This window comes from Taeniopygia guttata, chromosome 2 (assembly GCF_048771995.1).
Source record: "Taeniopygia guttata chromosome 2, bTaeGut7.mat, whole genome shotgun sequence".
NCBI lineage: Eukaryota > Metazoa > Chordata > Aves > Passeriformes > Estrildidae > Taeniopygia > Taeniopygia guttata.
The window spans coordinates 123476421-123499527 of record NC_133026.1 but is presented as its reverse complement, the minus strand read 5'-3'; the positions used below and the strand labels follow the sequence as shown (position 1 = coordinate 123499527).

The 23107-nt window shown below is 39.0% G+C and overlaps 1 protein-coding gene across 10 annotated transcripts in view; it reads left to right on the top strand.

The window, feature by feature from the left end:
• PAG1 (phosphoprotein membrane anchor with glycosphingolipid microdomains 1) overlaps window positions 1-10581 on the top strand; it is a 111488-nt gene extending 100907 nt beyond the window's left edge. For 8 of the 10 annotated variants that reach the window (XM_030266366.4, XM_072924787.1, XM_030266362.4 and 5 more), the window contains one exon: window positions 1212-10581. In XM_030266366.4, coding sequence (XP_030122226.4) covers window positions 1212-1562 — 351 coding nt within the window. In that variant the 3' untranslated portion in view covers window positions 1563-10581. The remainder of the gene's footprint in view (window positions 1-1211) is intronic. The other 2 variants (XR_003958943.4, XR_003958942.4) reach the window with 2 other exon arrangements.
• The last annotated feature ends 12526 nt before the right edge of the window (window positions 10582-23107 follow it).

Sequence of the window (23107 nt, the reverse complement as noted above, 5' to 3'; positions counted from 1 at the left end):
ACAAACACACACACAAAAAATATCCCATTATTATCCAAAGTGTTCTGGTTTGTCTGCTTCAGCTGTGTTGCCTAATGTTAAAAGATATTTTCATGCTAATCTACTCTTTTAACTGGATTGATACAAACCCAGAATGGCTTTGCATGTTTGGGAAAGACTTTAAATGTAATAGAAGAGCTATGTTGCATTGCGATACTGGATACCAGAGAAGCTGTGCAGGGAATTTCAGCCCATCTGTCTTGTGCAAGGACTAGTATCCATTTGGCCTGGGAGAGGGAATTAAGACTGATTCCTGTGCTTGGCAACAGCCTAGGTAATCCCTGAGCAGAGGGACATGTGTGGATGTGGGCTTCTCCCCACCTTTTCATGAAGGGCCACTTTCATGCACTTGTTGAAGTGTACCACCTCACCAGATGAAATTTTTAGTTAGGAATTAAATGCTGTCTCCCTTTCTGCTGTTTACAGCTGAGAGGTTTCAGTCTCCAGTCTAAAGTTCACATACTCAGTGTTTGAGAAGCAGCTCTTCTTTGTAGGCAAAGTGTAGTCAATGGAGCAGACCTTGAATATCAGTATTGGCACTACTTGCTATTATCTGGTGTGAGTAATTTAACTACAGATTTTTAATGTTGTCTTCACATGTGTTGGTGCCTATTTAGTCCTGCCCACAAAAACAATCAACTATTCTTCTACTGCAGTGTCTCTAAAAGCAGAAAAGTCGCCACTACCATTAAAAATAGTAACAATAATAATTTTTAAAACCCTAAGGATCAGACAGCATCCTTCATTACAGCAGTTCAATCTGATCTTCCCTTTGATGCCTCTCTCCCTTTTGAGTCCAAATTTACTCCAGGACCATATTAAAACTTGCAAGAGCTCCTGCTCACAAAGCCATTCCCTTTTTCCCAGTTCTAATTTTCTCACCAGGGTGTTATATTCAAGGAATTTTACATTTTTAAACTTATTTTATAAAGCATTCTTTTTTTGAGAGAAAACCAATCTATAAATACATGCCAGAAAAGGAAGGATTTGTAAGAAATATGTGGAGTTTTTTTCCCCTCAAGGAAAAAAATCATATCCTTTTAGAATAGATACCTTTTTATCAGAAGATCCCGTCTTTTCTTAAATAGCCAACATCCTTGTAGTACAAGGGTACAGACTGCTGCACAAGCTCTATGCATGCTCCATACTCAGCAGGTGTCTCCTTTTCCTAGATCTCAGCCATGTACTCATCGGTGAGTAAGCCGGGACAGGCCATCAAGGCACTGGATTCTCCTTACACCTGCATTCAAGAAATTGCATCTCAGAGGTCCCCGTCTGTTTGCAGTGGCCTCTATGCAAGTGTGAAGGACTTTGAAAACACCCTAAATTCTACCACTGTGCCTCAGTCAGTGGACAGACCAAACGGGGAGCTGGAGCCGGACTATGAAGCCATCCAGTCAGTGAGCCAAGAGGAAGACAGGACCTTGTCCGTGCCTAACATAAACCACACTGCTCCTTCAGGAGAGAACGACTACGAGAGCATAGGGGACTTGCAGCACCACAGGGAATTCACCAGACTTTAACCACTCTGGCAGCAGATTTCCCCGCTGTTATTTTCAAAAGACAAGTGAAATGTGGAGAGGGAAGTGCTTTTCCTGTGGAACACAAGTTGTGAAGAAGCAATGTACGTTTCAGCCAGGGTGTGATACTTGCTGGTTTTTCTGGGTGGTGGATCAAGGCTCATGGGAAAGGGTACGTCAGGTCAGAAAGATGACCAGGACAATGTAAAGTTTCTTTATTATTATTATTAGCTCCAAGGCAAACGTAATTTGGGAAGGAGTGCCATGCTTGCTGTCCTGGTAGGATTATGTACCAAAAAGACTACCTTTACACAAAACTAGCTTCTCATTTTAAGAGATTATTTTATGTAATTTTCTTCAAAGTGTTTTTCAAGCATAATTTTTCATTCAAGTTTTGGCATCCACAATGTTGAGCAAACCACGGAAAATTGTACCTCAACTCAGACTTACTTTGCAGGGCTGGGGAAGATGCACTCACTTCTGTGGCTTTACATTCACTGCAACTAAAGTGCAAACAACAGTAGTTCACAAGGGACCGACTCCAAATGCACTTGAACTAATTCTGCTGGCTTTTTTCTTTTTTTTTTTTTTTTTTAATGTCAAGGGCTGTGGAATGTGACTTGCAGTATTTGAGATGTGTACTGGTACTTGTAGGACTTTGAAAACACCCTAAATTCCTAAAAACCTAAAGGGGTTTTGTTTGATTATTTGTGAAATCCCCCTTTAAAATGGCAGTGGTCACCCTTAGCATTCTTGCACTGTTTCCCTCAAATGGACATAAATACCTACACATACACACACAAGATCATTGTCATGTTGCAAAAATTGTGCAAATGAATGCATTGGCATAATGTGTAGTCTAGCCTTAGTAGTGTTGAGTACTTTCTTTTGCAGAATTTTGCCCTTTTTAAAGACTTAAATATTTTAATATTTGTCTAGTTTCTTATATAGGAAAAATTATGTACTGTATTGAATGAGTAATACTTTTATTTTTTACAACATATTTTTCATCACAGTTTTTGTAGATTAACTTACTGGGGTTTGTAACAGGAGGAAACCAATTCTTTATTTGGGCTTTATTTGGTTTTGGTTGGCTTTTTCTTTTTTTTTTCCTATTTCAAAAGTAGATAAATGAAAATTGCTTTGGGGTTGTTTTGTTGGCTTTTTCTGTCTCCTTGAGCAGGGAAATGGATCATGCCTTGCTGTTTTCAAGCTAAAACCATGGAGTCTATGTAAAAGAACACTGCCAAAGGGCAAAAAAGAGGCAAGAGACAGTGGGATTTAGTCAGGCATAGCCACTGGTCCTCTATGTTCTTCTGCTAAAAGGAACAGGAGGGCAGCCAAGACCTACTTGGCCTCTGACAAACAGTTTGAAAGCCACTGGCTTTTCAAAAATGCCACGTTATTCTGTTACTGTGAAAAACAAAGTACAGTGCTAGGATGAAATAATCAGGTACTGGATTGGTACCTTTTTCCTTTAAGAATAATACAGTAAATAGTACAATGGTACGAGAATAGTCCAACAGTAAAGAACTAGCATTGTGTGACATGCATGTGCACATATCCCAATGTATATAAGCATACACTTGTAATTTGGACACAAGTATAACTTATAGTGCAAGCTTGGCAACATTCACATCCATAATATCTGGCATGTGCTTGAAGAGCAGTTTATTTTTAATTCAAAATAAACAGTACATAAACTGAGGTTGGCTTATTCTGTAGTAAACAAAACAGGTTTACTTTGAGCTCAATTGGTACTGGGTTTTGAAGGTTGAGCCCTTCTCGGATCCTTGGTCAGTTCTCAACATGACTTGGTACTATAAAGAGCAAACATAGATCTGGTTACACACATTTATTAGAAATAGTTTCATAACTGTGAGAAGAGTGCTGATTTACAGGCTTTGCCTGCAAGTAGTACAGCTCTGAGGAGCAATGCAATTGTGCAGTCAACCTCTGCCCATGGGGGGGGGGTTCAAACTTTGTGGCTCCTGACCTTGTGCAACAGTGCAGCACACTTGATCTACGACTCTCTTCCTTGGAGGAGAAGCAGTTCAGACCACTCTACATCCATCCTGTTCTTGACCATGCTGCCATGTTTTGACAGCTGCAGCAAACCCTTTGCTTCCACTTCAGTGCTTTTTAAGGATGACTGTGGTTCTGCTTTCTGGAGTTTTTCCCTTTATAAAAATTCTTGTTTCTGTTTCCTTGAATGTTCTGTTCACCTTTGAATGTTCTCTCATTCTACTTCACACCGTTTAAGGCCAAAGATAAGATGCACCATGTTTCAGAAGATTTGTTATACTGTCTGGAGAATTTCTTTAGTCTTTAACTATGTGTTTGCTGTCTGTTCCTTGCTCAGGGGTACCAGTTTATATATGTAGTCCTCAGTCTGACTCCTGCAGCTTAGTGGCAGGCATACCTCAACTCCTGAAATTCCCAAATACATCTCAAGATGTAGTTATCCCTTTACATGGATGACTGCTTTTGGAGAAACAGTAGGAACACAAGGTTTGTCAGGCTCACTAGATTCAATTTCAAAACAAATTCAAAGATATCTTGAGACAATGCCAGTTGATAGCAAAGAATAGCACTGAATTTTTTATTGTAAATTTTAAGGTGCAAAAGAAGAAAATCAAACATCATTCTGGAAATACCCCCATTGAGACCACCAGGTCAAAGGATGGTGGAGGACTGTCCAGTCATTCTGTTGTCTTTCTTAACCAGATCAGAAATGTTGCTTTGTAGGAAGGAACAGAAGTCCTTCTGTTCTTTCTTCTGTTCTGACAACTGCTCCTAAGACCCCCTTAACTTCCCTTTTACACAATGAAAAAAAAATTTTCCTCCCCCTCTCTTTTTGCACTGGGAGCTGGTATCATGTCTGCAGACCTGTGGCAGTGGCACATTCCTTCCTGTTTAAATGACTTCCAGGATGGTCACAACTTTTTAATGGTCCATCAGACCTCAGTCTCATGGAGAAGCAGTTCACATTTTGGATTGCTGCTTTTGGGATGTGTACTTGCCCTCAGCCTTGAGACCCACACACACACTGGACTTAAAAGCTGCAAAAAAGAATTACCCTCCTGATCAAGGATGTATGGGGGAGTCCATAATTCCCCTGCAATCTCCATTATGTAGTCTAATGCTAAAGGAAAATGTTTTAGAATTCAGTCCAAGTTTGGTAAGTGAGTATTTACATTTCTTGACAAAGAATCAAGGTTCTGGTTTAGTTCACTCTTCCCAGAAGTAACACCTATTCCTTTACGGCTGTTGTCAATGCTTCCTTTTCATTAATATATTTGATAGAAAGATTTTTTCCAGCAGTAATCGCCAAAGAGATTAATCTGACTGTAAAGAAAAGGGAGTCTCTTCTACTTGTCTCTTTACGCTCTTTTTAACTCTTTCACCATATCCCTAAATAAATGTCAACATCCAAAATGAAGCATTTGTTACCTGGTAATGTTTTCTGGGAAAGCTTCATAGTCTATTTCTTTGCCTCCTTTTTTTGGCACAACTGTACAGTAAGATCTCACATCAAATTGCCACAGTAAGGCCAACATAAGCTGTAATGTGTATATAACTGCATTAGTGAAAAGGTCTTTTTGATTTCCCTCTGGGAACTGGTAGAAAATAGGAAATGCAGTTCAGACATCTCTTCATGAATCTGTGTCTTCCATGACAGCTGTTCTTACCACACACCTAAACCAGTGCTAATCCAATATGTAAACCAGTCATCCAGTGTACAATAACTTTCTCAGTCACAGAGAGAAATAAACTCTTTGCAGATACCTGTAGCATGGGCATGTACCTAATTACCACAGTTAGATCAGTTATAGTGCCTTTTCTACTAAGCAGCTAATACTTCCATATTCTCTTCCATACTGTATGTGTTTAATTCAAAAGTACAAAGGGACAACCCCAACGATTACTTGTCCCAACTTGGAAACATCTTTATAGAGACACATTTAATGTACTGGACCTCAGTTAGCCCTACAATAGCAATAGTCACTCATAAACACTAAATAGTCACTCACATCCACTAAGAAGCCCGGTAATGTAGCTATGATGACTAAGCTTTGCAATAAGAATTACCAGTCTTCTTTTGAAGAACCTAGGTTTTACAATAGCAAGCATTCAGGGAGGTCGTGTTCATGTCAACTGTGAACAATTTGTTGCTTCAGTCTTTCTATTAATATAAATTGCAGGCTTGCTTACATGTAGCAGGATCCATGGAGTGAGGGATGAGTAGGTGTGGGGATTCACTGTCATAAGTAACCCAGAATTGGGTCATCCCCATAGTTTCAAGTGGCTGATGACCAGCTGCCTTTTCTCCAAGCCCTCATCTATTGTGCCTTCAAGGAATCTATCCTGCGGGGCTGCATGCTTCTCCATGGCTCCCTGAACAGCTCCTGTCCACTGTTTTGAACACAATTCTGTACACGCGGTGCTCTCAGTTCAACCTTTCAATGGTGCTTTTATAAGATGCTGGATAAATGGCTTGCATGTGTAAAGCTGTGACACAGAATGCTCTCTCTGGCATTGTCTGTTTTCCAGAACTTGGCGTTACTGTGCTGCTCTTGACTACAAAAGCTGACAGTGCTGCCCTGTCTCTTGCTCATCTCACCGCAGCCAGGGTGGAGCCACCACATGTGCCAGCCCTGCCTAGGCTGGGACACGAGTGTTTAAAAACAGCCATTCAGGCCAGGTGATTTGGCTTGGAAGCAGCTACAGACAGGACTCTCATCTGTGCACTGTGGGACTGGAAACATCATAGCCCAGCTCAAGGACTTCATTTCTGTCTCCTATTGTGCATATACATTTGTTTGCCACATGACTGTAAGAAATCTGTTTCTGTATCAAACATTTTAATTTGGACCACACTCCAGTGAGGGACTCTTGGTCTTAGGAAAATAACCAGTTATTTCAGATGAGTTTTATTTTTTGAGGTTGAAGTATGCCTGAATAAGGCTTTTATGTGCCTCACAAATAATTTGGTGTGGTAGTCTGCTGCAAAGCAGAAGAGTGCAGAAAGATGCTTAGCCTGACAGATGCTCCTTTGGTGGTGTGCTGAAGACTTTCAAGGGCAGGTCTCTTCCTGGGAGAAGGGAACATAATTACTGTTAATAAGATTTCATATCCTGGTGCTGAAGTTGATTTGTAGCATCTCTTCTGGGATGGTGGTGGCTGAAGCCATTGCCAGAGCAGATCTTAGCTTCAGAAAAGAAAAAATATATATAATATATATCCCTTGCTGGCAAGCAACATGTGTTCAGGATTATGTTAAATGCTGCAAATGGAACATCACAGAGCTAAAAATACATGGTTCCCTTTCTTTAAGGAGAGACAATCCCCTTGGCTGGTCAGCATAAAATATCCCAGGCTTACAAAACTTAATTACCTATTTGGTGATTTTCCAGAAGTGCATTAGAATATCACATACAGTAGGCACTGTTCTTTTCTCCTGAACAGGAGAAAAATGACAACTTATTTGTAATACAAGGTTCCCATTGATTAATTGATAAAACTTAATTTACATATAATCAAAAGGTCAGCAAGAGTGTCTACATAAATGTAGATACATTTTAGCTCTGCCACCCGAATTTCCATAGAAATGCACAGCTTATATTTGCATTACATACCCATTAGTCTGTGCCCAGTCTATGGATAATATAAATCTTACAGTTCTGTTTTTACAAGCTGCAAGGTTTTGTTTCTGGAGGCCTTCAGTTTTAAATTGGCCAGGACAGTCACAATAAATATGATAGCAAAGTGCCTAAAAATATGGATGTTTCTGAAAAGGTAAAGATGCTCACTGTTATTGCACAGCCTACTTGACTACTGTATGTGGTGCTCTCTTGCCATACACATTCCTAAATATTTGCTTTCATTTGTGGTGTTTGTTTATTGTTATAATAGCACAGTCTGACAAGGGTTTTGTTTCTGCAAATTCATTGGCTAATTTTAACTAGCATGTATTTGTACAGAAAATACAATTTTTTTTTTTTGTTTAGAAAGCAGGTACATTATTTCTTATAGTTTATGATAATGCAACAATCAGCTCAGATTATTTAAAAGGTATGTAAGTATCACTTGACTTCAGAATGCTTCATTTGAGATTTCAGAATGCCTTCTGTTCACTACAAGACAATATAACCAACTCTTATCCTTTTAATCTTGCTATATTGAGGAGGGGGGCTTAAACCTTACAAATAATATTAAAAAAAAAAAAAAAAGACAGTTCTGATGTTTTCAATTCCTAATGTCTAAGAAAAGAACAATTTTAACTCATATTTTAACTTCCAGCATAGGTGGGATTTGGACTACCTTCTTATTTATGGAACTGCTCTTCCCCACTATGTTCAGCTGTCACCACCTGAGAATCTCTTTTGTCCTTAGTGAAATATAACAGTTGTACAGAGGGCACAAAACTGCATCACATTAACAATTCTGAATGGGACCTTTTCAATGTGCCTGTAAGATTTAGAAGCCTGGACTTAAGTCTGATGTTTTGGGGTAATAGCATCCTGTCTGGAGGACATCTGTGGAGGTCTTCACTATCTTTCCAAGCAAGATATTCTGTAGCTTGCAAGCACACACATGACTTTCAAAGACACATATAAGATGTTAATTTTCACAATGTTTAAATGTATTATTAAAGAGACATCTAAGAGCACAAGAACCTGCTTTCTCACATTCTGAGGATATTGGAATTTGGTCTTTGTATCTGAGCTTGAGAAAGGTCACATACCCAGTCTCCTCAGAGCATCCTACCAGCAGACAGGTCTTTGAAATGAGCCACTGTGGTGGCTCCTCTGTTTCTTCATGTATGTACCACCTTCATGATTTCCAGCAGGGCTCATCTCATCTCATCTCATCTCATCTCATCTCATCTCATCTCATCTCATCTCATCTCATCTCATCTCATCTCATCTCATCTCATCTCATCTCATCTCATCATCTCATCTCATCTCAATCTCTGTGGTGATGACTACTTCAAAATGGCCCTTTGCTTCACAGTCCCAACCCCTTTAACTTAAGGAAGGGGATGTGAGCTGCTTCTCCTCAGCCTGACCGGTCTTTCTGGATGAAAGCGTGCTAAGAGCCCACCTCCAGACTCACAAAAGAGCATTCGCTGTCAGCTCCGTCAGGGTAAGACAGGTACAGCCCACTGCAGAAACTAGGAAGAAAGATAAAGTAACAATAGCTAAGTTTCATTTGTACTTCCCCCAGAAGTTTTGAAAGATTTTTAAAGTAGAAACATTTACAGTAAAGGGAGGAGTTGCTGAGAGTCTCACAAGAGATGGATAACATTGTTTATTCTTCTCAGTATTCCCTATATACAGAGAGGAGCAAGTGATCACCACCCAACCATGATGCAGCTGGATTATCTTTTATCAAGCCTCCATATCAACAGAATGGAAATGAATAAATTCTAAATACCTGTTTTTGTTCTATTAGAAACCACACATGGACAATAGTACATGCACTAATGTCAGCACTATGTGTAGATCTGGACTTGAATTATATGGCTTTTTAGCAAAAAACAAAACCAAAACCCAAATGAACAAAAACCCAACTCTAACTGGAGTACTTTGTTTAAATAGAATTATTTGCATGCGCCAAGGCTGCAAGATTGGGCCCTAAGAGTTTAGAAGTTTGGTTTAAAAGTTAGGTATTTTTGTTTGTATTTTCAGTTAAGTGTATTTTCTTTTTTTTTATGTTAGTGAGTTGGTATGACTTTCATAAGAACAACAGAAAATAGTCAGTTATATGGATAATTATGTCTAATCGCTAATTATTAAAATCATGCCTCAGTAAGAGTCACTTAAAATTGGGTGTTATATGAGCTTCAGCATAAAATTGCTTTACATATGGAACACTGCATACTAAGAACATAGTGGATAAGAATTTGTAAATAAAGACACTTGTCTATTTTATCCATTGTTTTATAATGGAAAAAACACGTGCTCCTGGAATATCTCTGAGCAAAGTTCTCTTACATAATGTTCTAGCAACAAAAAGTGTTTTCTGGACAACTATTTGAGTCTCTAATCCCCGACACAGAACAAAACAAATCCTGAAAACAGTATGAGCTTGTGAAAAGAGAAGCTTAGGCCTGTCCTGGCTATCGTAGAGTGGATATAATTGAATATCCTGCAAAGCGAAGCTCTGTGGGCAGTGAGAGCAGCTCAGTGATTCAACAACTGTGCCATAAACACAATGCATGGAGCCAGTGCATGCAGACTTCTGAGATGGCATCAGCTAAGGCTTGTTTGCTACATGAAGGGTTGTTTGGCTTGCTACCTGTTTGAAATTGAAATACTTCTATCAACACCACTGCAAACACTCAAAATACTGTAGTTTTGCAGAATGTATGTTCCATAAATAGTAGTTTAACTGTAATTGCAGGGCTTATCCTACTGTTAGAGCAGTTCAGATCCGACACTAAATTGCATTTTGTAAATTAAAAAATGCCATTAAATTCCTCTCAATATTTTGTAATAGTATACACAAGTTGATGTCATTTAGTCATACCTTTGTTCCAAGAATCTTCATCAGATATTTCTATAGCCAATTCAGCTTTTGGCTGCTGAAAGCACAGTAGGCAATTATGGTTATTTACTGTAAATGTAGAAAGTTTTATGTAAATATTTCTGAGGGAAAAATGTTACATGAACACATGAAGCAGTTATCTAAAAGTAAGAACATAGGTCAGTAATAAAAAATTCAGGTTTTATTTATGTACAGTAGCATCCTAATATTTACTTGTTTATATGCAGAAAAAAATCATATGATTCTGTACTGTATTCTCTGAATGCATTTAAAAGAGGGTCTGCCATTTTCACTGGTTATTTTATTTGCAAATAACTCGAATTTATTGGAAATCCATGTAAATTATGTCAAATGGGAAACATGTTACATTGCAATGAAATTAATTTAATTCAAAAATCCTGGCAAAAATCATTGGATTAAAATCTATATATAAATTTAATAGCCAGACAGAATAAACCACAATAAATAAGTTTTGTCTTTTGTTTTAGTGGTTGGTTGGTTGGTTGGTTGGTTGGTTGGTTGGTTGGTTGGTTTACCTGTGCTTCTTTTTGTTGTTTTCTTAACAAATACATTATTCAGTCCTTGCAGTCACTTTTATCCTGCAGGTCTTAAAACCTGCATTTATAGAATTCTGTTTGTTCTGGGAATTTCATGCTGATTTCATTATCTGACAAGAACTACTAAGACTTCTTTGTGATATATAGCACCTTACTCCTCCCAAAACCACAATCCTGTCGAGATTCAAGCATGCACACAACAGCACCAATTTTAAGTTGTCTCTGACTAAAGCAGGGACTGCCATGAATGTAGTGGAACTATGCTTTTCAATGCAGGTAAGAATATTGGGTCTGAGCCTTTCAAAGTTGTGCAGCTTTCAGCATTTTTAAAGTTGCAGTTACCAGCCCTGTGGATTATCCTCTGAACTTACTGTGGCATTTGATTCCTTTTCCTTTGTTATAGATGCTCTCTAGGTAATGTTCCCCATCCATTTGCTGCACTGCTCTGTCAGTAGCAAGCCTCATTTGTGTAGAAATACTTCTAAGAGCATCCTGAAGCATCTCAGAGGCAGGTGACTGAGGACCACTGCTGAATATGTAACACAGATTCTGCTTCTAAGTCTAACACAAAGAAATGTCATGTTTTAAGCATGTCACTGGAACAAGGCTCCTTTGTACACTAGAGCATTAGGCTAAAATAGTACCTAACCTTTTGGGGTTTCCACTCTCCGTAACTTGCACCTTTCTCTTCATTATCTTTAATTACAGATAGGAAAAGGACAGCTTTGCCCACTTAATACTGAGAAGTTACTGATGAACAGGTTCCTGGAAAATTCACAGTGCAGACAGGGATTAGTTACACTAAGCTAGGAGACTGAAGAAATTAGACAGACTAGTTGTATCTGTTCATTGTCAAAGTGATGGCTTTTTAATGTTTAATCTAGGTAAGTATATTTTAATACTCATAAGGTTATAGATCAAAAAGAGAATTCATAAAAATAAGGAATATTTCATGTGCAAAATCATTCAGGATCTGATAAATGTAGAAGAAGATTTTTCCTGAACATTTGTTCATGGGCCAAGAAGCTGCAAAATATGCAAGTTGATATAAATTTTGCATTAAGTAACTGTTAAATATTATCCAATACGGGCTGTTCTTCTGAAAAAAAAAAATGCATGCAGCATTATTATCAAGAGAACTGTTTCACAGATTTATTTTTTTTTTATTATTCTTCATTCTGAACAGTTGCTCTCAGCCATAAAATTGCTCTATTACTATGGTTAGCTTCATGTTTGAGGCCAACCACACAGAACTATAAATGTGGCTCGTTGAAATATTGAACAATTTTCCCAGATTCTAGCTAATCATATAGCTGCATGGACACACTTGGGAACAGCAAGTACAAGCATCTTTGTTCTCCATGAGCTTTGATACCACTTAAAAGTAAAGCTTTAACCTGAGAGAAGCTCCGTGTGGAATCAGGACTATACTGCAGTGACACCTGGTGTTTAAAATAGAATTAGTCGCTGTGAAGTGTGGCTGACAATTTACTTTTAATTTGGTACATATTCACTCAAAGACTCCCAGTTCATCCTGTGTTCATGGAGCACAGCATTATGTTGAACTAGAAAGCATTGGAGCTAAAGAGTGACTTGACATTGCTTCGTAGAAAATGTGTCTGACAGGTTTGTTTCAAAGGTGCAAAACTGCGGTGACATGATCTTCCTAGCACTGTAGCTAGCAAGATACTTCAGCACTACTTCTCAGTTGGCTATTACATAAATGAGATTGACCTTTCATATAACTCACACAATTGGAATTTCTGTGCAGCCTTTGTGGAAGGACTGATAGGCAAGAACAGAGAACTGCCAGATCAGGCAGAAAACAGGGATCCTGTGTGTGTCATGGTGCTAGAAAGCATATTAGAGCTACAATAGATTCTTCTGAAACAGCTCCTGCTAAAGAGCTTATTGACCAAAGTAATCAAGATCTGCATATTTACAGATGTGACTGAAATGGCATGTAAATCCCATTATCAGTTAATGTAATTAAGGATTATTAGGATAATGTAAGATAATATTGACGAGGATCATTATTATTATTAAAGATTTCAGTTTGCCACAAGATTAAATAAAAATAAGAAGATCTGGTAGCAATCTCTAATTTGGACTGAAAAAATATTTCTATTATGCAAAAGGTTTGTGTCACCTATTTTGAAAACCACATTTATGTAATTAATCCTTAAAATCTGGCAAGGACAAAACTCTAAGGCTAGCATTTTGGTTTTCCTTTATGCCACAAAATTCTGTTAAGGAGTTGGCTGAGCTACATAAGTCACATTATCCTAATAATCCTTATGTGGTGAAGTAGTTGCAAGCATAAAAAATAGCACAAACCTATATGAAGTATGGGAAGGTATTTGCAAATCTGAGTTTTCTTTTCCTCCAGATTTTGCAGCTTAGGTAACACTTGAAGGTTTGGTACATGACTGAAAGATGTTGATTGCCACTTGTCTGTGACATGTCTGCAGCTGACACTATAAAGACTGATACGTGGAAATATAAGATGACAAGGATCCCATCCTTTATAATTTTCAGCTAAAATACTCATTGAGCAGATGAGTGCAAAGAGATGAGTGGGAGTCAAGTCCATTCTCTGTTGTTCATTGTATGAGGTTTTTTATGATACTCTAAAAAGTGAGATTAGTTTTTTCCATGGCACCCATATTCCCACTAGGTCTGTGGCTGCAGCTCCTGGGTTCAAATACAGTGTTCTCCAATACGTGTGGTGTCTGACAAGCCTCCTAGCCCAGGCACAGCCTGCTTCTTCCTGTTACCAGAATATACAGTCAGCTCTGGCACATGGGATAACATCCCCTAAGCTGCCTCAGCACAGCTCCAGCCTTGATCCTGGCAGGTCCAGCTCCAAGCCTCAGCTAAAGAACCTGCACAGAACCATGGAGCTTGTGGTTCTCCATGGCGCTTGTATGTCTCTGCACCAGCACTGCGGTTTGGCCACAACCTAGGTAATTTCCCCACAAAAGGGAGATAAATAGGTGTGTGTATTTCTTTAGCTATGTGTATGCATGGGTATCAAGGGGAGAAGAAAAGAAAAAGCATCACAGGTTTGAAATCACGTTAATTCCCTTATCAAAGCTCTGCTTATGCACCTTTCCACTTGGAATTGTCCAAGCAATGGCCTATATTGAAAACTGGCTGGAAACGCAAGACAGAAAGATTTCAGGTTGTTTGTGGTCAGTTGTGTGGTTCACAGAACAAGAGAGTTTGGAAGAGAGAACTCTCCCACTGGAAATGTGTGAGCTGGAGGCAACACCACCATGAGGTGCTATAGCAAGAGGAACCCCTTCACAAAGGCCTGGGGGGTTATCCTGTGCCTTTCAGCCACACATATGACAAAATTAAAACCAAAGTTACTACCTTGGTGCCTGGGGTGGCTGTACAGGAATGTTCTCAATAAATTAAGTAATTTTAGGTTAATTGAAAAAGACCCCTTCAAAATACAAATTATTCTTTTTTGAACCCAAGCTGAGCAACTTTCTGTTTGCTTTCAAAAAAAAAAAAAAAAACAAACCCAAAACACTTTAACATGTATGTAGGATACTTGTCAGGCTATTACAGCCCCTAGATGGTTACCACAAAGTAAGAGCTGAGTGTTTTGGTCCCCTGCAGCACTAAGGGAGTTAGGTAACTTCAAAGGAGTCTCCAACAGGCAATGTACTGAGAACAAACTGCTTGATTGAGGTAGTCACTGATGAACACAGAGATGATATTAAGGGTCTGCTCACCCAGTGTAGGATAGGCAGGTACTTCCTGGCAGTCATCTTTCACAGACACCAAACATTCCAGTATGTTCTGACAGCTTGTGTCTTGAAACCTGTGTGTTGGGTGAGATGATGACAACTACTATTTGTAGCATGGAAAAATTAGCCCGAAGAAATACTTAGCACATGTTCTCTTCTGGAGAAGTGCAATATGAACTCATTCAGAGCCTAAGCAACCATGACCACGTCCGTATGGGGAGCACATGTCCTTTCAGTTAAACACATTTCTATTTGTGCACCATTGCCCTCCTAGCAAATCTGCATAAATCCAATGCTTTAAAGCACTTGTCATCTCCACTACAGTATGGTGGGAAATGTTAAGTGCTGGGTACACTTTAGGCTGCATTCAAAACTGATTTAGAGGAATGCCTGAACTCATTTAAGATTAATATCTGGTCAGGCCAGGATATCTCTCATGGATAACACTGATGTCCAGATTTCCTTTTGGTATTTCAGAAATATCAACAGAAACTGCATCTGGAGGGATTTGTCTCCAGTGATGTACATGCAATTTTCATACTTCAGGAAGAAGAAAGTTGCAGCACTGACAGCCACACAGTGCCATTCGAAGTGTAGTTAATTAATGATTAAGCAAATTCATTTATTCTTCTGTAAAGTACATTTGCAACAAAGGAAAAGAATGAGAATGCTATCATATCACAAGGGGTTCTTGCTACTTATTCTGCACAGACTCAGAGATAGTTTAAGGTAGGCAAAAAAAACCCCAGGAATTTTCATCTGACAGACTTTGCCAACATCTGCCATGTTACTACACCCAGCTTGTGAATTTGACACCAAAGGCCTATCAAGTAAGTGCTTTTGCATGTTTGCTTTTCCTCACCATACAGAAAATATTCTCTTTTTCCTAGAAAGCTCCAAGCCAAGCCCTTTGCATAATTAGCTCTGAATCCATCAGTGGTCTCCACAGGGTCCAGAACTTCAAATGCTCTCCTTCCTTGCACGCAGGTTTTGGGGGGCCCCTCCTAGCTTTTCTCAGGGCTGTTTAATTTATGAATTGTACTTCCGGTTAGGGCAGAAATAAAAAACTTGCCATTAAGTTGCCTAATTCCATAGCTGATTTCTGTCTCTGATAAACAGATTCAGTAGCAAAAGGATATGAAGACAGGCAATCCCCAGAATCCATGGGCTTGGACAGCTTGAGCATATTTACTGTTTATACAACATGCATCCACTTGTAGGAACAGCCACTAGTGAACAACTTCTGTTCCTGCTCATTTCACTGAGTAATATTTGTTCTGCAAGGGATGTAGCCCTCAGTCCAGTGACCACAAAAGAAGGCATGTGTCCCAGAGACAATTTTGGACCAGCATGGGTATCCAGGAAGACTGCCAAGCGTTCTGTTCCTAATGGGAAAAGGTGGATACTGCAGGGTACAAGAAATACTATTGTTTGTGTCTGATGGAGTGGAAGAGCCAGAAGGGGAAGAGAAATGATGGGACACAGAATGCAGTTGGGATAATTTTCATTTCTAAGATTGCAAAGCTGAATTTCAGTCTTGAGTTCTGGCAGATATGCAGGGCAGCAAGCACCCTCCATACAGATGTCTCAGAGTTCCAGGAGGTTTTAAGTTCAAAACAGTGACTGCATCATTCAATAGTCCTGGCAAGCATTAAGAGGAAAAAATTGGCATGTGTTAAGGATCTCAAAGAGAGGGGGAGAGAGACTGCTGCCAAAAGCTCTCCATTTTGAACTTAGTTTTTCTCAGAAACTCAGTTTCTATTGCTGTTCATTAAAGCTGTAATTTCTATACCTCAGGGGAAAAAATGAGGTGAAGGATAGGAAGAGAAAGAGGCTCTTAATTTTGAACAACTGTTCACCTCTTGCATCCCCACCCTTAGGTTTTTGATGGTACATTCTTAATTGAAATAATTATTGACTATGCTTCCCAACTTGAGTTTGGTTTAGGCAGTAACAAAGGCATTTTTGGCAATTAGGCTTAATCTAGAAACTGAAAACAAAGCTCAGTGTTTCTTAAAAACAAACAACGTTCTTATTGTTTGTTAAGGGAGGTTGTTTTTTTTCCTCTGATGCTATTTTGAGTTCTAACATGTCTATTGTACACAGGCTGGAGCATTCACTCTGGTTGTTTACAACAATTTTGCTGGTGTTGCCAGGCTTTTCTTCTATGAAGCATAATTTTGTAGGCAATGTACAAAACAAGCTGCAGTGTAAATAAACGAAATATGTGTGAAAAGTGTTGGCTCAACACCCCTCAAATTTGTCTCTAACCCTAAAACTGTCATGAGAGCATTAAACACTCATGAGAAGTCAAAAGCACAGTAGGTACCTCCTTGGATTAAATTTTAAAGCATTGTTTCACTTGTGCAAATTTGGAACTGAAAATATTTCTCTAATTTCCATGGTTTTGGGTAGGCTTTGGTGGCTGCCCAGATTTCATTTTGGGTCCGCTAAGCTCACTTTAGTCACAGCTGTTGTTGCTACCAACATGCCTGAGACCACTGATTTTAACACTGGAAGGACACTGTTTTGGTGCAGTACCTGGAAACTGTTTTTCTGGGGCAACAACATGTGGCTGACCACATCTGGAAGCTAACAGGGGATAGAAGAACTTTGAACCATTACATCTTCATGTTCTACATAAAAGGTCTATCTCCCGTACTTGATGCACACCTGGGAGGGCCACATGGTCATGGGATAAAACCAATGGTTTTTTGACTCTTATTAAACTTTTGTGGGAATGGGTTAAGCAATACAACATCTTACTGTGATGTTGCTACTGCGGAGAAACAAGCAAAAAGGGAAGCAATGGGGAGTGCTCTTATTGTGACTCCCCCTCAAAGATGGCTTGGTACATGGCTACAGTACAGCATCCCCCCAGCCATGTCATCCATCACATACATGCATCAGACACTTTGGCATGTGCATGTAAGTTTATATGCATAACACAAGGAAAACTCAAGAGAAAAACTTTGCACAAAATATTGAATAAAGCACTGAATCATACAGTTACATTGCAAATTCTCCTTACTAGCTTCGTGATCAAAATTACCTCCTCAGAGGTCAACAGACAGGAGCTTGTGTCACCCTGTGCTGTGCCCCTTTTCACAATTGTCACATGCTCATTCCTGCACACCTAGGGACAGCCACTGAAATCCTGGCTGATAGCTATGGTGCAGACACATTTTCATTTCTTGTCATAAGCAGACTGGTGTAAAAGTTAGCCAAGAAACACAGCTCTTGTGAATGGGTGTCTCATCTCCTCCACATGCTAACGCACACCTTCCCAGTGTCAGTGAAAAATCTGACTCAAATGTGCCACCACAAGCGGACAAGAACTCTGTCACATATTTAAGAGCTAGGAAATTTGTTACAAATCATTATTAAAACAGAAAGAAAAAAGAAGGTATTTACAAGGCTTATAAATTTCTCACTAGTATGAATGCCACTGATAAGGACTGCCCAGCCTGAGCAGACTCAGACTTCTCTGTGAGCAGTTTCTGAATGCCCAGATGTAGTCATTGCTGGAATTACCTTCCTCTGGATTGGAAACAATTAGGCTGGCCCCCAAGATGGTTAAGGAACTCAGAAATGGCGTTTTGTTAGACTGCATGATCACACAAGCCATCACAGAAGATCTCTATTTATCAGTTGCTTAAGACAGGGTTAATAACACTATCCAGTTTTCTGATGAGCTGCTGAAAAGCTGTATTCAGGACCTCTGAGAAGAGGCAGTTGTAGAGCATCTTAGACTGTCTTAAGAAAGAGGTCACCTGCACTGTGACACCTAACATTAGAAACAATCAGGGCTGCTGCCCGTGGGATTCCTGAAATAGACCATGTACCTATGTGATGTGGAACACGGGCAAGATACATCCAAAACTTTATGGATTACTCAAATTTTCTGAAAGGCTGCAACAGATCCGGTGGTTCCTAAAGATGTCAGAGGCATTGTGTGTGCTGCATGTGTGAGCCCATGTGCTGGATACAGATGAGTTTAACCAAAATAAGAGTTGTTTTGTTTTGGATTTTTCAGCGCATGTTTTCTCATGTTAGTCCAGTTTACTAACCAGAATGCTACTCATCTCCCCAAGTGAGCACTGGAACGTATTTTCAATATGCAATTTTCCTCTTCTATGGAAAGCTAAGAGGGGCGCTTTGCTTCTGGAGAGGAGGAAGCCTTTCAGGAAGGAATTGAAGTGAATTGCTTGAGGAAGCCAGGGGCCTGCCGAACTGGGGATTTCAAAAGTGAAAGAGAAATTGATTCCTCCTTCTTTTCCTTTTTCCTTACTACTAAGTATTAAAAAGAAAGTTCAAACCATAGTGAGACATATTTTAAGACTTACTTTGTCTATCTTTAAGCACTGAATCATTCTATTATTTTTTCAATTGTAAGAACTATTCAATTAGCAGTGACCTGGTAAAACAACTTTATTTCTCTAGGTATCACTTGGTGTGGTTAAGCAATACAGTAAAACTGAGACTAATTTGCTGTGAATGCTGGTGCACTAGACCATGAGGCTCCGTGTCAGTAGAAAGCTGCATGTGACATGCAGATTACAGGCTATTTTTTATTGTCAAACTAAATTCTTCATTCAAACAAATACATTGTCAGAACCCTAATTATTTCTGTTAGAAGCACTGCAGCTTGTTATAGAGGGGCATAAAGTCCTTCTCTGCAAATTCTTGATCATCGCATTACAATTCCAAACCATTTGTGAAATACACCATTTAATTTACAGCCTGTTTCTCTCTATGTGGGCTCTGATTACAGAATCATCAATCATTATAGAGTATTAGCCCTATGATGAACCATGCACTAGTGGTTTGGTTTTTTTTTTTTTCACTCTGGTTGAAATTAATGCCATTAGTTTATTCCTCATTATCCCCTGTTCCTCATAATTGCTGACAGGCAAACTGGAAAATCTTGTCTTTCATTCAATCATCTTGCTCTTTTCAGCAGTGGGAATTTTGGGCAGATACAGTAACAATCCTTCTGGCTTCATCAAGTATTACAAAGCTTCATGGACAGGTTTTAAAATTCTTCATTATCTAGCAAATATTCTGTGCATGCATTGGAAGCTGCTTCCCTGACTGTAACTATGAATGGAATTTAAGTTTGATCAATGGAAATATTTCTATAGGCCTAGTGTCTGCTGGTACATGTCTATGTGCAAAACTTGTGGCTTATAATTTTGCTTTGAGGAAAGAAACATAGCAAAACAATAATATCTTTTTCCATTGCTGGCATCTTCAGGCCAGGTCAGAAGACCGGAATCAAGGTGGCCGGAACTCAAGGATTAGAGGGCTGTGCTTTTTTACCCAGAATGGAAATGCTGACAGCTGGAAGAGGTTTTAACTAAATCTGCAAAGGTGATGGGATCCCTGTGGAGCACAGCTGAAAACAGGCATGTGGAACCCCTGGGTCTGGTAAAGAAGAGCTGGAGGTGGCTACCTGAGATGAACAGATCAGGGTCACGTCACACTGCAGCAAAATGTCTAATTGAGTACAAAATCACAGGTCAGTTTTTTAACACTTTAAAATTATACAAATCCCACCAAGAAAGATTTACTACATCCCTGTAATGATGCAAGTAATGATGCAGAGTGACCTCATATTGCTGGGTGGCAGTTTGGACACCACCCTTAGTGAAACCTTGCCCTAGATTTAATAGCCTGAGGCCAGGTATCTTTTGTGACCAACATCATGAACAGCAGGTGGAAGTGATCAGGGACTCACAGCTCAGGCTGATTGGAGCAAGAGAAGTGACAGCAATTCTTTCAGGCAGGCTGCTCCCCCTAAACACAATCTTTGTGGCTTATTGCTGGAGAGTAGCACAGCACTGACACAGCTTTCTTGAAAGGTTTTTATGCCACCCACTTTGGTTTTGTGTTGCTTTTGTCAGACTGTGTTATGTACAGAAGCAAAGGCCATGGCTGATCCACTGGATTCATCAGTGTGAATTTGTAATTCAGAAGACAGTACAGGCCTTTGGAATTGCAGGTTAAAGATACTGAGTAGGACAAATCTTCAAAGATTCACATAGAAACAGTTTCTGAAATACTATGAATAAATTATATCCTTCGGTATAATTCGGTAGATTGGGCATTCAACAGCCAAATCCTGAAGCAGGAACAAATTCTTTGTAGGCAAACTACCACCAAGGTAGGTCTATTTAGGTTTTTTTCAGACTTGCTTAATACTTCTCTTACCTATTTTATGTCTGTGTTGGTTGATCTGAATTTTCTATTAACAAGCTCTGAACACTTTTGCTTTTACTCTTTTAAGGAAGTTGGATTAGTAAATTTCTTTAGTTTAATAAGGAATTTACTGTGCTCATCCATTTTCTGAAACCAAACCTAACTTTGGGGATTAATTGCTGTTTTCCTGGAATAATTAAAAGAGAACTGCTTGATCTGGCAGCAACACAAGGCTTGTGGAATCTGTCCACTTCTGGAAAATTTAACCCAGTGTTTTTTAAAGGTTTATCACTTTCTGTCTCGTATATCAAGATAAAGTAATACTCCTTGTCTTAAGAAATTTTCAGGAAAGACAAAAAAGCTGACTAACAGTCTTTGAGAAAAGTTTTGATTTGTCATTTCTGGATCCTGCTTTATTATACAAGGTTTACAGAAGCAATATGACAAACATCAATATAAAACATTGTTTTGCCACAAGGTATTTCTTAGTAAACCCCAAACTGCAAATAAAAGCAAAGAGGTGAAGGAGCGTTGTATTCAAGGATTAAAACTACAAACAAATGTGTTTAGGCATCTTAAAGCAACAACATATGAGTAAAGAGAAGTTTTGAATTTAAACCCTTTTGAGTGAAATGGAGAATCTAATAGCAATGGGAAGCAGAACTACTAAGGTATTATGCATTCAAAGGCAAGAACATGCATGAAAATGACTACTAAATCCATTGTCGCAAATGTCTTTGAGATCAGTAAGCCGAGATATTTAGTGACTTGGCATTGCTCAAAACCCACTAATCTCCATGAGCAGACTGAGATTCAAAGCAGACCAGAAAGCAACCCTTTGTTCATCATAATAAAGAATTTGCTGTATTCAAATGAAGTCACAATAAAGTGGATGCGTGCCAGTGCAGCACCAGTGTTCCAAGAGAAAGGCAAGCTAGGAAATTATAGACCTTTCATCTCAATGTCTGCAATTTGCAAAATAAAGGGTACAACCGAGGAGAACATTTGCAAAATGTATGTGCAAAGGAGCATCATTCTCTGTAATCTACTTGTAGATAACTAGCACGGTTGGGTGGTGTCAGTTAACTAATCTCCTTTTTGAAAGAACTATGCTACACTTTAGTTATTAACATTAAAACATTTGAAATAATAATTCATATATCAGGCTGTTCACCTAATGCTCTGCGGCAGAAGAGGATCATTCTCCTCAAAAATCAGCGCTGTTATTCTATAAAAACTTGACCAAAATGGCAATCTAGGTCCCAAGTATTCTAAGTTTGGGTTTTGAAGACAGAACAGAGCAGCACAAAGAGCAATGTAGACATGAAAAACGTGTTTGGAAAACGATCCAAACCTTCAACAACAGCTGTATCAGGTATCTTCAGTACATTTACCTGTGTTATGTGTAATTATCCCAAGCCTCTTTTACAAGGGTGTCTAGTCCTCTTCTTCTCTGTCATAGTAAGCTGTCCATGAAGAAGAGTTGTGTTCAAGGAGAAATTGTGAGGAAATAAGTATTAGAAACAAAATTCTTGGCTTTCATACACAGCTCTGCTATTATTCACTGCCTTGGGCCTAGCCTCCCATTCCTACTACTTGATTCCGCTGCTCTTCCAGTCTTCTTCTGCTGTCCTTCCTCTGTGACTAGAACCATCCTCTGCCATTCCTATTCCTTCTTTTCCTTGTTATGTTTCCCTGACCTGCTTCACTCTGCCTTTGTTTTCCACTTTTGTGTTTATCCAAGTAACATGTTACAAATTACTAACTCAGACAAGGCAGTAGATGCTTCATTAGCTTTAGCTCAAATGAAACTATCTTGCCATCTACACCAAACTTGTGCATTGTGTTAGCACCTTGTGGCCAAATATCTTCAATACCAACAAGACAAAAGCCTTCAGGAAGACTCGTGCTGGCTTCTCCCTCTGCTCTGCTCCTTCCTGCTGCTCCACTCCTCCCACAATGAAGCCTGACTTGACAGTTCATTCAAACGGAAAAAAAAAATTATACACAAATAAGTTTGTTCTATAAACACTTGAACCCTTTGTATTTAGTAGCATGCTAGTACCCGCAAGGTTTTCTTTTTGCTTACATAAATCATAGATTAAAATACAACACACCTCTACCAAAGGAAGCCAGCAGAACAGAAGAGCCTTAAGTGTTTCTAAACACAGCCCAACCATTTGGAAACCGAAAAAATGAATTCAAGACTTAGAAATTCAAGCCAAAACATTACAGTTGAAAAGATAATCCAAAACAAAACAAAAACCAAACCAAACTACAAAAAAAAAAAAAAAAGAAAAACAAAACAAAATACCCAAACAACAAAAAAATAAACTTAAAATACCACCACTTTAAAATTCAGTTTTGGTTTTACGACATCTTCCCTTTGAAAACAAAATCAAAGCCCTAATCTCCCGGAAGAGAAATGAGTGAGATTTAGTAGATGGAACTTAAGACCTTTTCCTGTTTCCCAGGG